The sequence below is a fragment of the Myotis nattereri genome (genome assembly GCF_964212035.1).
Source record: "Myotis nattereri genome assembly, chromosome: 17".
Lineage (NCBI taxonomy): Eukaryota > Metazoa > Chordata > Mammalia > Chiroptera > Vespertilionidae > Myotis > Myotis nattereri.
In genome coordinates, this window is record NC_138092.1 from 813652 (window position 1) to 827012 (window position 13361).

The 13361-nt window shown below is 59.8% G+C and overlaps 1 protein-coding gene across 1 annotated transcript; it reads left to right on the top strand.

Annotated features, from left to right (window-relative positions):
- Positions 1-1903: 1903 nt before the first annotated feature.
- On the top strand, positions 1904-4287 carry LY6H (lymphocyte antigen 6 family member H). Its single transcript, XM_081111615.1, has 4 exons — positions 1904-2267; positions 2714-2840; positions 3404-3523; positions 3720-4287. The coding sequence occupies exons 2-4, from the start codon at positions 2774-2776 to the stop codon at positions 3953-3955; spliced, it is 423 nt and encodes a 140-aa protein (XP_080967741.1). The 5' UTR covers positions 1904-2267; positions 2714-2773; the 3' UTR covers positions 3956-4287.
- The last annotated feature ends 9074 nt before the right edge of the window (positions 4288-13361 follow it).

Consider the following 13361-nt stretch of genomic DNA (forward strand, 5'->3'; position numbering starts at 1 on the left):
GAGAGGAAGGGAGAGGGAGATAGAAACATCAATGATGAGAAAGATTCATTGATCGGCTGTCTCTTGCATGCCCCCTACTGGGGATCGAGCCCGCAACCCCAGCATATGCCCTTGACCGGAATGGAACCCGGGACCCTTCAGTCCGCAGGGGGACCGCTATCCCCTGAGCCAAACCAGCTAGGGCCAACGTTGCTCTTCTATTCTCCACCTCCTTATCCCTTGTGCTATATTCTTGGTCATGTCTTTCGATTTATATTCCAGTTCACAAATTCCCTCTTCACCTGCGTCTAATTTGCTGCCTATCTCATTTGCTGAGTTCAACAGCCGTTTATTGACATGTCACCCACATCCTATAAAATTCACCCTTTTAAAGTATACAATTCCGTGGTTGTCAGTACAGTCACAGACGTGTGCGGCCATCATCACTCCGTATTTTTAGGACATTTTCATCTCTGGAAAAGAACCCCCTTGATCATTCGCAGGCACGACCCCGGCTTTCTCTCTCCCAGGCAGGCACTGCTCTCCTCCGTGTCTCTGCCGGGTTTTTCTACCCTGGACATTTCCTGTAAAGGAACCCATACAATACCTCAACCCTCCTGTGTCCATTTCGCACAATTCTTCCAAGGTTGCTGCTGACCTTTGCATTTCAGTGCGATGTTTTTTCACGGCTAGAGGTTCCGTTTTTCCCAGGGGAGCAGGGTCAGCTTGATAGTGTTCCTCCCGATCATGGATGGCAAACCCGTCCAGCAGGCCGGTTTTCTCCCCAGATCGGATGCCTTCCCCTTAGAACGTCGGTGGGATTTCCACGTCACTCGCCACTGTTTCGGCTGCATCGCATCCGGAGGCTTATATTTGTGGGTCTCTGACCTTGAGCTCCCGTTTGAGTTCTGTCCAGTCTGTAGGAGCCCCGGCCCCCGATCGGGGTTGCTGTCCACTCCTCCGGAGCAGGAGCGCGGAGGCCAACACCCGTGGCACCACTGGTCACTGTGTCCCCCGTGACCGTGGGCCGGAGCCCGACCTCTCGCTGCGGGGTTTCCTCCTCTGTAAGGCGGGAGTGATGACAAGCCGGTGAGCAGGGAAGCTGTGAGGCTGTGATGAGATGTGTATCAAGGGTTCGTTTTTTTTAAAACATTTTTATTGATTTCAGAGAGGAAGGGAGAGGGAGAGAGAGAGAAACATCAACGATGAAAGAGAATCATTGATGGGGTCGAGCCCACATCTCGGGCATGTGCCCTGACGGGGAATCAAACCGTGACCTCCTGGTTCATAGGATGCTCAGCCACTGAGCCACACCGGCCAGCCTGCCGGCCACTCTGGAGCACACAGTAAGTGCTCCATGAACGCATCTCAGGAGACACATGGGCGACAATCGTCTGTCTAACGTACCATCGTGTTGTCGGGGCCCCAGGACGCGCTAGGCCAGCAGCGGGGACAACTGAGCACAAATGGGGGCAGGACGCAAGGGGCCACCCACGTTTGCTGCGGCTGCGGTTAAGGCCCAGGGTCCAGGTGCGGAGGCGGCGGGCGAGAGGCGAAGCTGAGCCCGCAGCGGGCGGCAGGGGGCCTCGATGTCCCGCTGGGGTGGCGGACTGGCCCCTGGGGGGCGGGTGTGCTGGAGAGGGCAGTCCTGGGCTGCTTGGGGGGGGGGGGGTCGTCAGGGGCGCTCAGAGGGAACCGGCCCGGAACTACCGGAACCGGTGGGGGCGGGAGGGGAGGGGTGGGGCCCAGGGCTGCGCGCCCCGAATGGGACCTGCACCCGCACCTGCGCGCCCTCCCTCCCTCCTCCCTCCTCCCTGCGTCTTTGTGCGTTTCGCTTCCTTTCGCAGTAAACGTGCCTCCGAGAAATTCCGAGGGGACCTGCGCGGAGCGGCGTGGGGAGGGCTCCCGCTCCGGGGCGGGGGGCGCGGAGGCGGCGGAGGGAGCGGGCGGGAGGGCGGGCAGCGCCGCTGGCTCAGGCCCAGGACGCCCCGAACAGCGGCCAGGCTCGGACCCCGGAGCCCCCAGCTCCCGGCCGCGCGTCGCCCGCCGCCCCCGCTCGCGTCCCGCGCGCCCCCGCCCAGCTCCGCCCCGCCCCGCCCCTCGCCGGGGTCCGCGTCTGCGGCTGCGTCCCCCGAAAGACGAGGCTGCGCCCGGCTCCGGTCCGCAGGGAGACCGAAGGACACGGTCCCCGCGCCCGCGCGCCCGCCCGCCCGGAGCCTCGGAGCGCCGACGCCCCGGGGATGTGAGTGCGCCCGACCCGCGGCCTGCGCTCCACGCTCCGACCCGCGGTGAGCGCCCAAGCGCGCGCGGGGGCGGGGGCGGGAGGGTCTCTGCGCGGGGTTCCCGGCCCCCCAGCCCAGGGGTGGGGGTGGGGACGTGGCGTGCGCCCCTCCCCCCGCCGGCAGGTGCCGCGGCTCGCACCTGGCCCGGCCCTTCCCTCCGGGACGCGTCGACCGCCCCCGCCCCCCAGGAGAGGACGCGCCGGACACCGCCTCCCTCCCACAGGTGCTGGGGGGCACCTCGGCTGTCCCCGTGCCCGGCCGGCAGCCCTGGGCTCGCCGAGGGGACGCCGTGGCGGTGACGCCTGGGGGATGGGCGGGGGTGGGGCTGTGCGCGCTCCCCGCGACCCCGGTGGATCCGTGGCTGGAGGTCGCGTTTGGAGGCAGAAACGGCGAGGGTCCTTTGGGTCTGCCGGCCAGGGGCTGCGTCCGCTGACCGGGCTTCTCCCCGCCAGGCCCGCGCCCCAGAGGACCCCGCCCGCCGTCCCCACGCCTTCGCGAGGCCCGCCCGGAGCATGCTGCCCCCGGCCATGAAGGGCCTCGGCCTCGTGCTGCTGGCCGCCCTGCTGTGCTCTGCGCCCAGTGAGTCCGGGGGCAGCCCACCCGCTGGGCCAGGTCGCCGGGAGAGCCAGGGTGGACCCCCCATCAAACCCAACCCCCTCTTGGGCCCCTCGCCCCCAGCCCGGCCCTCGCCCCGCGCCCCTCACCCCAAGACCCTCGCCCCGCGCCCTCCTTGGGCCGCTCCTCCTCTGGGCCTCGCTCTGGCTGGTCAGCAGGGATGCCCCTGGTGCAGGGCAGGTCCTGTACCCGCTCACCCTCTGAGCCCATCCACACGCCCAGCAAGTCCTGCTTGGTCCTTGGAAGCTTAGAACCCACCGAGCTCTGGGAGGGGGCGGGGTGTGGGGTGCAGGAGGGCAGCTCAGGTGTGGGTGCACCTCTGGGGGCAGGGAGGCGGCTCCGGGGAGCTAGCGGGAAGCCAGGCGGCTTCTCCAGGGCCTGCCCTCCAGGCGCTGGTCTGGCCCTGGCCCTGTTGGCCGGAGGGTGCCCGGCTGCCACAGCCACATGTCGGCAGGCAGGTGGGGGTGCAGGGGGCTGGCAGCCCAGCCCCAATCCCTCTGGTCATCCTCCTCCTCGGGCCTGCCCAGCTCACGGCCTGTGGTGCCAGGACTGCACACTGACCACCAACTCCAGCCATTGCACCCCGAAGCAGTGCCAGCCCTCAGACACAGTGTGCGCCAGCGTCCGCATCACCGACCCCAGCAGCAGTAAGCCGGGGCGGCGGGTGGGCGGGGGAGCGCGGGAGGTGCCACAGGGCCGCGGTGGGACAGCAGGAGGCACCTGTCCGGCCCTGGCCCCTCCGGGCCCTTCCCATGCCATGGGCAGCACGGGTGGGTGAGAGCCTCAGTCTGCTGGGCTGAGAGGACCAGGCAGGGCTGCCATTTCACCCCCCCCCCTCCCCAGGCAGGAAGGACCACTCGGTGAACAGGATGTGTGCTGCCTCCTGCGACTTCGTCAAGCGGCACTTTTTCTCAGACTACCTGATGGGCTTCATTAACTCTGGGATCCTGAAAGTAGACGTGGACTGCTGCGAGAAGGATTTGTGCAATGGGGGGCCCGGGCCGGGGGGCAGCGCCTGGGCCCTGGCCGGGGGGCTCCTGCTCAGCCTGGGGCCCACCCTCCTCGGGGCTGGGCCCTGAGGTCCCCCCTCCCCAAGGGCTTCTGAGCTTGTCCTGGGCCTGGCTGCCCTGCCTCGGCCTGGCTCGGCTGGGGCTGGGGCCGCCTGGCCTGGGCCTGGCTCCACGTCCGTGGCCCTTGCCCCTCTCTGTGTCTCCACCAGTTCTGAGTCCCAGCCAGCTGGTCACCTCCAGGACACGTGTCCATCGTCCGTTGGGTGGACAAAGGGCCTGGGAGTGAGGGCAGGGGGCTGGGGCTCCCAGGTCTCTGAGGGGAAGCTGAGCCAAGCCAGGCCCCGCTCAGCAGCCCAGCTGTGAGCCTCTTCTACAGAAATAAAGTCACTTCTGAGTCTGGAGACCTGGGTCTGAGCCTGGGCCGTGGGGCTCCCGGCAGGGTTGGGAGGGAGGTGCTGAGGGAGAGCAGGTGGTGCCAGGCAGGCGGGCACCGGGCGGGCGGGCTCTGGGGGCCATGGTGCTGTGCTGCTGGGCCTGGTGAGGCTGGGAGCAAGGGGTGGGGGAGGGTAAAGCCAGATGAACCAGGTCACAGGTGTGCACACCGTGGGCAGCAGCTGCGTACAGGTGTGCAGACTCACGCCCCACACACAGATACAGTGGCGCACACAGCCTGCCACGCCTGCAGCGTGGACACCGATCCACACCCATACTCACGTATTCACACGCTCACGCCCCGGGGTCCCGTCAGCATGTCTGAGGCCTGCACACGCACCCGCACACCCGACTCCGCCTCTGAACCAGAGATTCCCAGCCCGCCCCCCTAGGGGCCGCTGCTGTGGACGGGATCCTGTGGGTGGCACGGAGGGACTGGGGCATTTGGGTGGGAGGGGGTGGGGAGGACCCTGGAGGTCAGTCAGGTGCGGCGTAGCCTGGCCCTTCCTGCTCCAGCCGTGGTCCGGGCCCCGTCCCTGCATCGAGGCCAGCCCAGCCTCTCGCGCCCACTGGTCGTGTGGCTCACCTTGTTAGCTGGGGGACGCTCGGCGGCCACTCCAGGCTCCCTCTGGGGTCAGGACTTTGTCCAGTTCTTCCTCCTTCCTGTGTGGCTGCCCCAGGCCCTGGTCCCTTGGGGTCCTGGGCTCCGTGGAAAGGACAATGGTTCCACCAAGAGCCGGCCCTGGCCTCCCACCCCCACTCCGCTGATGAGCCCTGGAGAGGGGCAGGGGCCCAGGGGCAGTGAGCGTAGAGGACAGCGCGGCCCCTGGAGACTGGCGTTGATCTCCGGCCAGTGGCAATGGCCGGGTCACCTGCGCTCTGCTCCAAGTCGGCTCTGCGAGGCACCCCATCCCGCCCGCCCCAACCTCAGTCAAGTGCGCTGCCCACCGCGTGTGGCGGGCGGGGCCCAGGGCCGCTCGCCCAGGGGCGTGTGGAGAGACGCTGGCAGCTGTGAGGAGCGCGGGGCGCCAGGAGGTCCCGGGAAAACCGACACGGGCCTGACCCTGGGACCGTGCAGTCCAACTGGGATGCCCGTCTCTGTGCTGCACTTACTATTTCAGGGAAGGATTTACAACAGGAAAAGGGAAAAGCTCCCAGCTTTTAAAAATACATTTTTCTTGATGTCAGAGAGGAAGGGAGAGGGATAAAGAGTTAGGAACATCAAGGATGAGCATCATCGATCGCTGCCTCCTGCACGCCCCCCACTGGGGTGGAGCTCGCAACCCGGGCCTGTGCCCTGACCGGGAATCGAACCGGCAGCGCTCAACCACTGAGCCCCGCAGGTTGGGCTCTTCCGCTCTCTAAAAACCAATGGAAAAATATCCTCAGCTGAGGATTAAAAATAAATAAATAGACGCCTCGAAAGAGGCTGTGTCAGGTTCCAGTCCCCCATCCCCTCTGCCTCCCCGCCCCCCGCCCCTCCCCCACCCCCCAACAACGGACGTGATCCAACTCGAGGAGTGTCTGACCGGCTGGGGGACAAAAACCAGGCTCTCATCGAATTGCTGTTTGAAAAGTTATTAGTGCGAGAGGCCGTGTTGTGTGTGTGTCGGCCGTGGTGCTGCTTCCGTAACAGCCCGACGTGCCCGGGGTTGTGCCCGGGGTCACCCCTCCGGTGGTGTCTGTCTTTTCTGATTGGTTCGCAGGCCGCGTTGTGTATCAGGCGTTTTGCAACTATTTCCACGTGTCTTTGACTTGTCATCACTGTGTCTATAGGCATGTTGTCAGGTCCCATGTGGTTGGATCTAATTGTCCTTTTACGGATTCTGGGTTTCGGATCTTAACACCTCTGCCCTTACCTATGGAAAGACTCTAGTTTTCTTTCTTAAAGGATATGTCTTCATTGATTTCAGAGGGGAAGGGAGAGGGAGAGGGAGAGAGCCATGGGTCAGCTGCCTCCTGCACACCCCCTACTGGGGACCCAGCCCGCAGCCCAGGCATGCGCCCCGACAGAGAATCGAACATGAACCTCTTGTTTCAACCACGGAGCCGGGGCCGGGCCTGCAGGTGAAGTGGGGAGCCCCTCTGTCCAGCCCCAGAAGGACGCGCTCTGAGCTTCTCCTGGGGTTTCACGCCTGTGGGGACGGGTTGGGGAAGGAAGTGTGACGTCTCCCCGAAGGACCTTGACGCAGCGTGTCTCTCACTCCGGCTCCTCAGAGTCCCTCTGCACGGTCTCAGGGCCGGGTACACGTCCTGTGTCTTCACGGCATGTGTGTCGCTGGCAGCTCATCGCTGTGTGGTGTCATTAGTGGGATCCCTCCCCTTCCTTTCCGTGGGAGCTGTGATTTCTGGTGTGGTGAGCGGTGTTTTCATTTTCTTCATGGCCCCCTTCCCTCAGTACCTACCCCCTGCCCCCCAACACACACAGGAGGACCATTTAAGCAGGATGACGAGGGAGGGGGTGAGGGGTTCGCAGGGCAGACAACGGGTGGGCTGGGCCCTTGCTCGCTGGAGCCTCTGCCCACTGTGCCAGGGCATCTCGGACACAAACGCCAAGACAGACGGAGCGAGTCTCTGGAGAAGCCCTGCTCTCTAGCCCGGCCGGCGGGCTCCGTGGTTGGGCTTGAGCGTCGACCTAGGAGCCAGGAGGTCACAGTTGGATTCCCGGTCAGGGCACAGGCCCGGGTTGCGGGCTCCATCCCAGTGTGGGGCGAGGAGGCAGCTGATCAGTGATTCTCTCTCATCATTGATGTTTCTCTCTCCCTCTCCCTTTCTCTCTGAAATGAATAAAAACAAACAGCCAACAACACACTTTTAGAAAGGGAGGGAGGGGGAGGGAGAAGAGGGAGGGAGGGACCCCCTGGGCAGAGGGGAGGGGGTGGGTCCTGAGGAGCAAGGCCTCAGCACGGTCATGGGCGAGGGGGCCCTGGCAGGTGCCCACACACGGGCTCGGGCCGGCACGCTGTGGGTGGCCCCTCGATTGGACACGACGCTGGGAGAGAAGATGGATTCCGCATCGACCAGCCTGGCAGAGGGGCCGGAGAGAACACTCGTAGAGGGATGGAGTCACCTGTTCGCCTGAGAGGGGCGCTCATGCGGGGAGGGGCTGCGCCTGGGCTGGCGGGCTGGGCGCTGCCTGTGCTCCCATAGCTCTTCTCATTGGTGACGTCTGGACCTGTCTCCCTGGCAGAACTGAAACCAGGTACCGAGCGGGTGGGAGGCTGCAGAAGGGAGTTTCCGAATCGCAGGGGCACAGCGCAGGGACTAGCACCGATCTGCAGAGGGGGCGGGGGGGGGGGGCAGCCGCAGACCACACAGCAGCCAGAGCGGGGGTCCGTGCTGTCCAGCCCATCTCCTCCTCCTGCCACTATCAGCGGGTCTCTTAGATTCCAAGGCACGAGGCCTGATAACCACAAAGGAAGCATCCTGACCCTCCTTGCTCAGTATTTGTGTTGCTTGTTTAATTTTTTAAAAATACATTTTTTTTTTTTAATTTCAGAGAGGAAGGGAGAGGGGGAGAGAGAGAGAGAAACATCCATGATGAGAGAGAATCATCGATCAGCTGCTTCCCGTGCCCCCCGCACTGGAGATCGAACCCGCAACCCAGGCATGTGCTCTGATCAGGAATTGAACTGTGACCTCCTGGTTCATAGGTCAACGCTGAACCACTGAGCCATGTCAGCCGGGCTAATTTTTAAATTTTTTTTTTAATATATATTTTATTGATTTTTTACAGAGAGGAAGGGAGAGAGATAGAGAGTTAGAAACATCGATGAGAGAGAAACATCGATCAGCTGCCTCCTGCACATCTCCCACTGGGGATGTGCCCACAACCCAGGTACATGCCCTTGACCGGAATCGAACCTGGGACCCTTCAGTCCGCAGGCCGACGCTCTATCCAATGAGCCAAACCGGTTTCGGCATAATTTTTAAATTTTTTAATTGATTTATAGAGAGAGAAAGGAAGGATACAGAGAGAGGAACATCAATGAGAGGAACATTGGTCGGCTGTCTCCTGCACACCCCCTACCAGGGATCGAGCCTGCAGCCCAAGGAGGAACCGAACCATCAACCTTTCAGCCACCCCCCCCCCCCCCGACCCTCCCCTCTGCCACTCCCCCAGGAGGGCTGCAGGGGGAACTGCCTTTTGGGAGCAGACCAGCCCCGGCCATGGACCGAGACCCAGGATCAGGTCCCGGGCCAGCCCTGCAGGCAGTGGGTATTTTGAATGAAGGTGCAGAATAGAAATGGAGAGAAGGAGTTGGGTAAGTCGTGAGCCCGGAGTCAGTGAGAGGAGGGTTGTCTGATGGGTGCTGACCGGAAAGAGGTGGCGGCGCCGGGGGAGGGGCGGGAGCCCCAGGTCAGCACTTCCTGTCCACCCCTTCCTCCCGCTGCCGCCGCCCATAGCTCCCTGGCCTGAGGGGAAACGCAGGGCCCTGTCCCCACACGTGGGGACCCGAGGAACACGTCTGCCCCAGCCGGATCATGAGGTGGACAGACTCCAGGATGGACAGACAGACCAGCAGTCGCCTCCGAGGGGCGGGGCGGCTGGTGTGTGCGAGGAGACAGGGCTGGGAAGGAGACTGGCGACTGGCTGATCAAATCAAGTCGTTCTCCGACTGTCCCCGGCCCGCAAGAGTCACCATGGTTACCGTGCCTCAGCCCTCCATTTCTGAGAGCAGCGGCAACACACGAGCCAGAGACACAAAGGAGTGGGGAAGGCGCCAGCAGCACGGACGGAGCGGACACGGCCCAGCAGACGGAGGACAAGGCCCAGCAGACGGGGAGGACACGGCCCAGCAGACGGAGGACAAGGCCCAGCAGACGCCGACAGCTGGTCCCGTGCGGGCAGGCTTTCTTCTGAGGCTGCGTGGGACTCGTAGACACACAGCTGCACAGACACTAGAGCTCCAGAGCGCCTGTCATCTGCCTGCCCTGTCTGTCTGTCCATCCATCTATCGATCCATCATCTATCTACCTATCTATCATCTATCTATCTACCTATCTACCTATCTATCATCTACCCAGCTATCATCTGCCTGTCTATCTATTTACTATCTATCTATCTATCCATCTATCTATCTGTCATCTACCTGTCTACCTATCTATCTATCATCTACCACCTATCTACCTATTTATCCATCTATCTATTCATCTATTATCTATCTATCCATCTACCTATCATCTATTATCTACCCATCATCTATCTATCTATCTATCTATCTATCTATCTATCTATCTATTATCCATCTATCTATCGTCTATCTATCTACTTTTATCTATCTATCTACCTATCTATCCATCTATCTATCCTTCCATCCATTTATCTATCATCCCAGGGAGGAGGAGAGCAGGATTTTGTGGTGGAGAATGGCCCTGGGGAGGAGCAGGGACCACAGGTTTGAGGACAAGTCACCCTGTGATGGGCATGAGACAGTGAGGTCCAGTCAGAGTGATGCTGGTGGTACAGCTTCCCCAGCTTCGGTGACAAATGACCCCAAACGCCTGGCTGGGAACAACAGAAGTGAATGTCCCACAGTCCTGGAGGCCAGGAGCTGCAATCAAGGTGCCGGCAGGGCTGAGACCCCTCCGTGGGCTCTAGGGGCGCATCCTTCCTCCTCCCCTCAAGTTTTGGGGGGGGCTCCTGCATTGCTTGGCTTGTAGCCCCATCCCTCCAACCCCTGCCTTCATCTTCCCCCGAGGCCTGTGCCCGAGGCCTGTGGGTCCTTTTCTCTCTCTCTCTCTTTGTTTTTTTAAAATATATTTTATTGATTTTTTTACAGAGAGGAAGGGAGAGAGACAGAGAGTCAGAAACATCGATGAGAGAGAAACATCGATCAGCCGCCTCCTGCACATCCCCCACTGGGGATGTGCCCGCAACCCAGGTACATGCCCTTGACCGGAATCGAACCTGGGACCCTTCAGTCTGCAGGCCGATGCTCTATCCACTGAGCCAAACCGGTTTCGGCCCGGCCCTTTTCTCTCTCTTATAAGGACTCTCATTGGATTTAGAATCTAATCCCAGATGGTCTCAACCTCAACCCTCCCCTTAATTGCTCCCACAAAGACCCCATTTCAATGAGGTCACATGCGCTTCTGTATTTCATCTCCCGCACCGAGAATCCTGGGGCACAGGAGGAAGAAAAGTCAGGGATTTTTAGAATTTAGGGATCTCGTGATTGCTCACTTATTTCATCCCCGCCCATAGACACACTAGTCTCAGGATAGCAATCCCGAAGCCACCGCCCATCGCCCACCCCGAGCTCCTGAGCGCATTCCAGTCCATTGTGCCCTCTCTTTGCGTTGTTGTGGCTGTGCCGGTCCATGTTGTCCAAGCAGAGTCACTGTGTATTGTGTCAGCCCCCCACACCCACACCCACACCCACACCCACAGCCACACCCACAGCCACACCCACAGCCGCACCCACAGCCACAGCCACATCCACAGCCACAGCCACAGCCACACCTACACCCACAGCAGTCCCCCCGCAGCGCCCTGTCGCCCACCCCGTTCTCGCAGCCTTTCCTCCCTCCGATTCCGAGGGAACCACTCGTAGAACTAAATCCCCGGGTCACTGGGCTGAAGCCAGCTTGTCAGTTTCTCTGGATATAAACCCTCGAGCCACACGTTCTCCCTTGTGCTCTGAGCGTATTCCTCATGTTCCTGCAGCAGGCTGTGAGGGGGAGCGGGCGGATGTCCCCCTAACTCCCCCTGCTCCCCCAAATCTGCTCCTCATCCTGGCCACCTCCACCGTCCCAGAAACTCTGCTTTGAGAAAACCCTGCCTGCTCACAGCGTCACTGACACAGAACCTCCCACAGCTTTCATCTGCGGACAGTTCCTCTGAGAGGTGACCTACAGAGCCTACAGAACCTACAGAACCTACAGAACCTACAGAGCCTACAGAACCTACAGAGCCTACGGAACCTACAGAACCTACGGAACCTACAGAGCCTACAGAGCCTACAGAGCCTACAGAACCTACAGAGCCTACAGAGCCTACAGAGCCTACAGAGCCTACAGAGCCTACAGAACCTACAGAGCCTACAGAACCTACAGAACCTACAGAGCCTACAGAACCTACAGAGCCTACAGAGCCTACAGAACCTACAGAGCCTGCAGAACCTACAGAGCCTACAGAGCCTACAGAACCTACAGAGCCTGCAGAGCCTACAGAACCTAGAGCCTGCAGAGCCTACAGAGCCTACAGAACCTACAGAGCCTACAGAACCTACAGAGCCTACAGAGCCTACAGAACCTACAGAACCTGCAGAGCCTACAGAACCTAGAGCCTGCAGAGCCTACAGAGCCTACAGAACCTACAGAGCCTACAGAGCCTACACAGCCTACAGAGCCTACAGAACCTACAGAGCCTACAGAGCCTACACAGCCTACAGAGCCTACAGAACCTACAGAGCCTACACAGCCTACAGAACCTACAGAGCCTACAGAGCCTACAGAGCCTACAGAACCTACAGAGCCTACAGAACCTACAGAGCCTACAGGGCCTACAGAACCTACAGAGCCTACAGAGCCTACACAGCCTACACAGCCTACAGAGCCTACGGAGCCTACAGAACCTAGAGCCTACAGAACCTACAGAGCCTACAGAGCCTACAGAGCCTACAGAACCTACAGAGCCTACAGAGCCTACAGAGCCTACAGAGCCTACAGAACCTACAGTGCTGGGGTCCAACCCCAGCAGGTCCAGGGGTCCCCAAAGGTGTGGACAGAGTTGGCGAAGAAGGAATGACACGGAGGCAGCGTTCAGTTGACCAGCATGGTTGGGTTCTCTCTCCTGGTTCTATCTAGGATCTCTAGTCAGGTTCTGTTGTCAGGTTCTGTCGCTAGGTTCTCCAGACTGATTCTGTCCAGGTTCTCCAGCCAGGTTCAGTCACCAGGTTCTAGTCAGGTTCTCTTGCCATGTTCTATCCAGGTTCTGTAGCCAGGTTCTGTCTCTAGGTTCTTCAGCCAGGTTCTCTCACTAGGTTCTGTCTCTAGGTTCTGTCTCCAGTTTCTGTCCAGGATCTTTTGCCATGTTCTCTCCAGCGAAGTTCTTCTGTCTCTAGGTTCTGTGTAGGTTCTGTGTCTAGGTTCTGTGTAGGTTCTGTCTCCTGTTGTCTTGTTACATCTGTATTTATACCAGTTGATTCCAATCCTATCAATCTCTATTCCAAAGGTTAGGGCGTTTCTTATCTCCATTCCAGGGAGTAAAGATTATGTAGCTTAAGCATGATTGTTCGTAGTTAAAGTGATTAATTACCCCCCTGGCACTTAGTTAAGGGGTTTTATTCCCTCCCTAACTTCAGGGGAAAATCCCAACCTGGGGAAATAACCTTTCTCAGAGAGGTGACCTTGGTTAAAACACATAGTGCCAAGAAGGTGAGCAAGCATATTAAGAACAGTATGCCATATATGCCAGGTCCCTTGAAACAGCAAGGATGGACCGGCTCCCGGCACTACAGAACCTACAGAGCCTACAGAGCCTACAGAGCCTACAGAGCCTACAGAGCCTACAGAGGTTACAGAACCTACAGAGCCTACAGAGCCTACAGAGCCTACAGAGCCTACAGAACCTACAGAGGCTACAGAACCTACAGAGCCTACAGAACCTACAGAACCTACAGAGCCTACAGAACCTACAGAGCCTACAGAGCCTACAGAGCCTACAGAGCCTACAGAGCCTACAGAACCTACAGAGCCTACAGAGCCTACAGAACCTAGAGCCTACAGAACCTACAGAGCCTACAGAACCTACAGAGGTTACAGAACCTACAGAGCCTACAGAACCTACAGAACCTACAGAGGTTACAGAACCTACAGAGCCTACAGAGCCTACAGAACCTACAGAACCTACAGAGCCTACAGAACCTAGAGCCTACAGAACCTACAGAGCCTACAGAGCCTACAGAACCTACAGAACCTACAGAACCTACAGAGGTTACAGAACCTACAGAGCCTACAGAGCCTACAGAACCTACAGAACCTATAGAGCCTACAGAGCCTACAGAACCTAGAGCCTACAGAACCTACAGAGCTTACA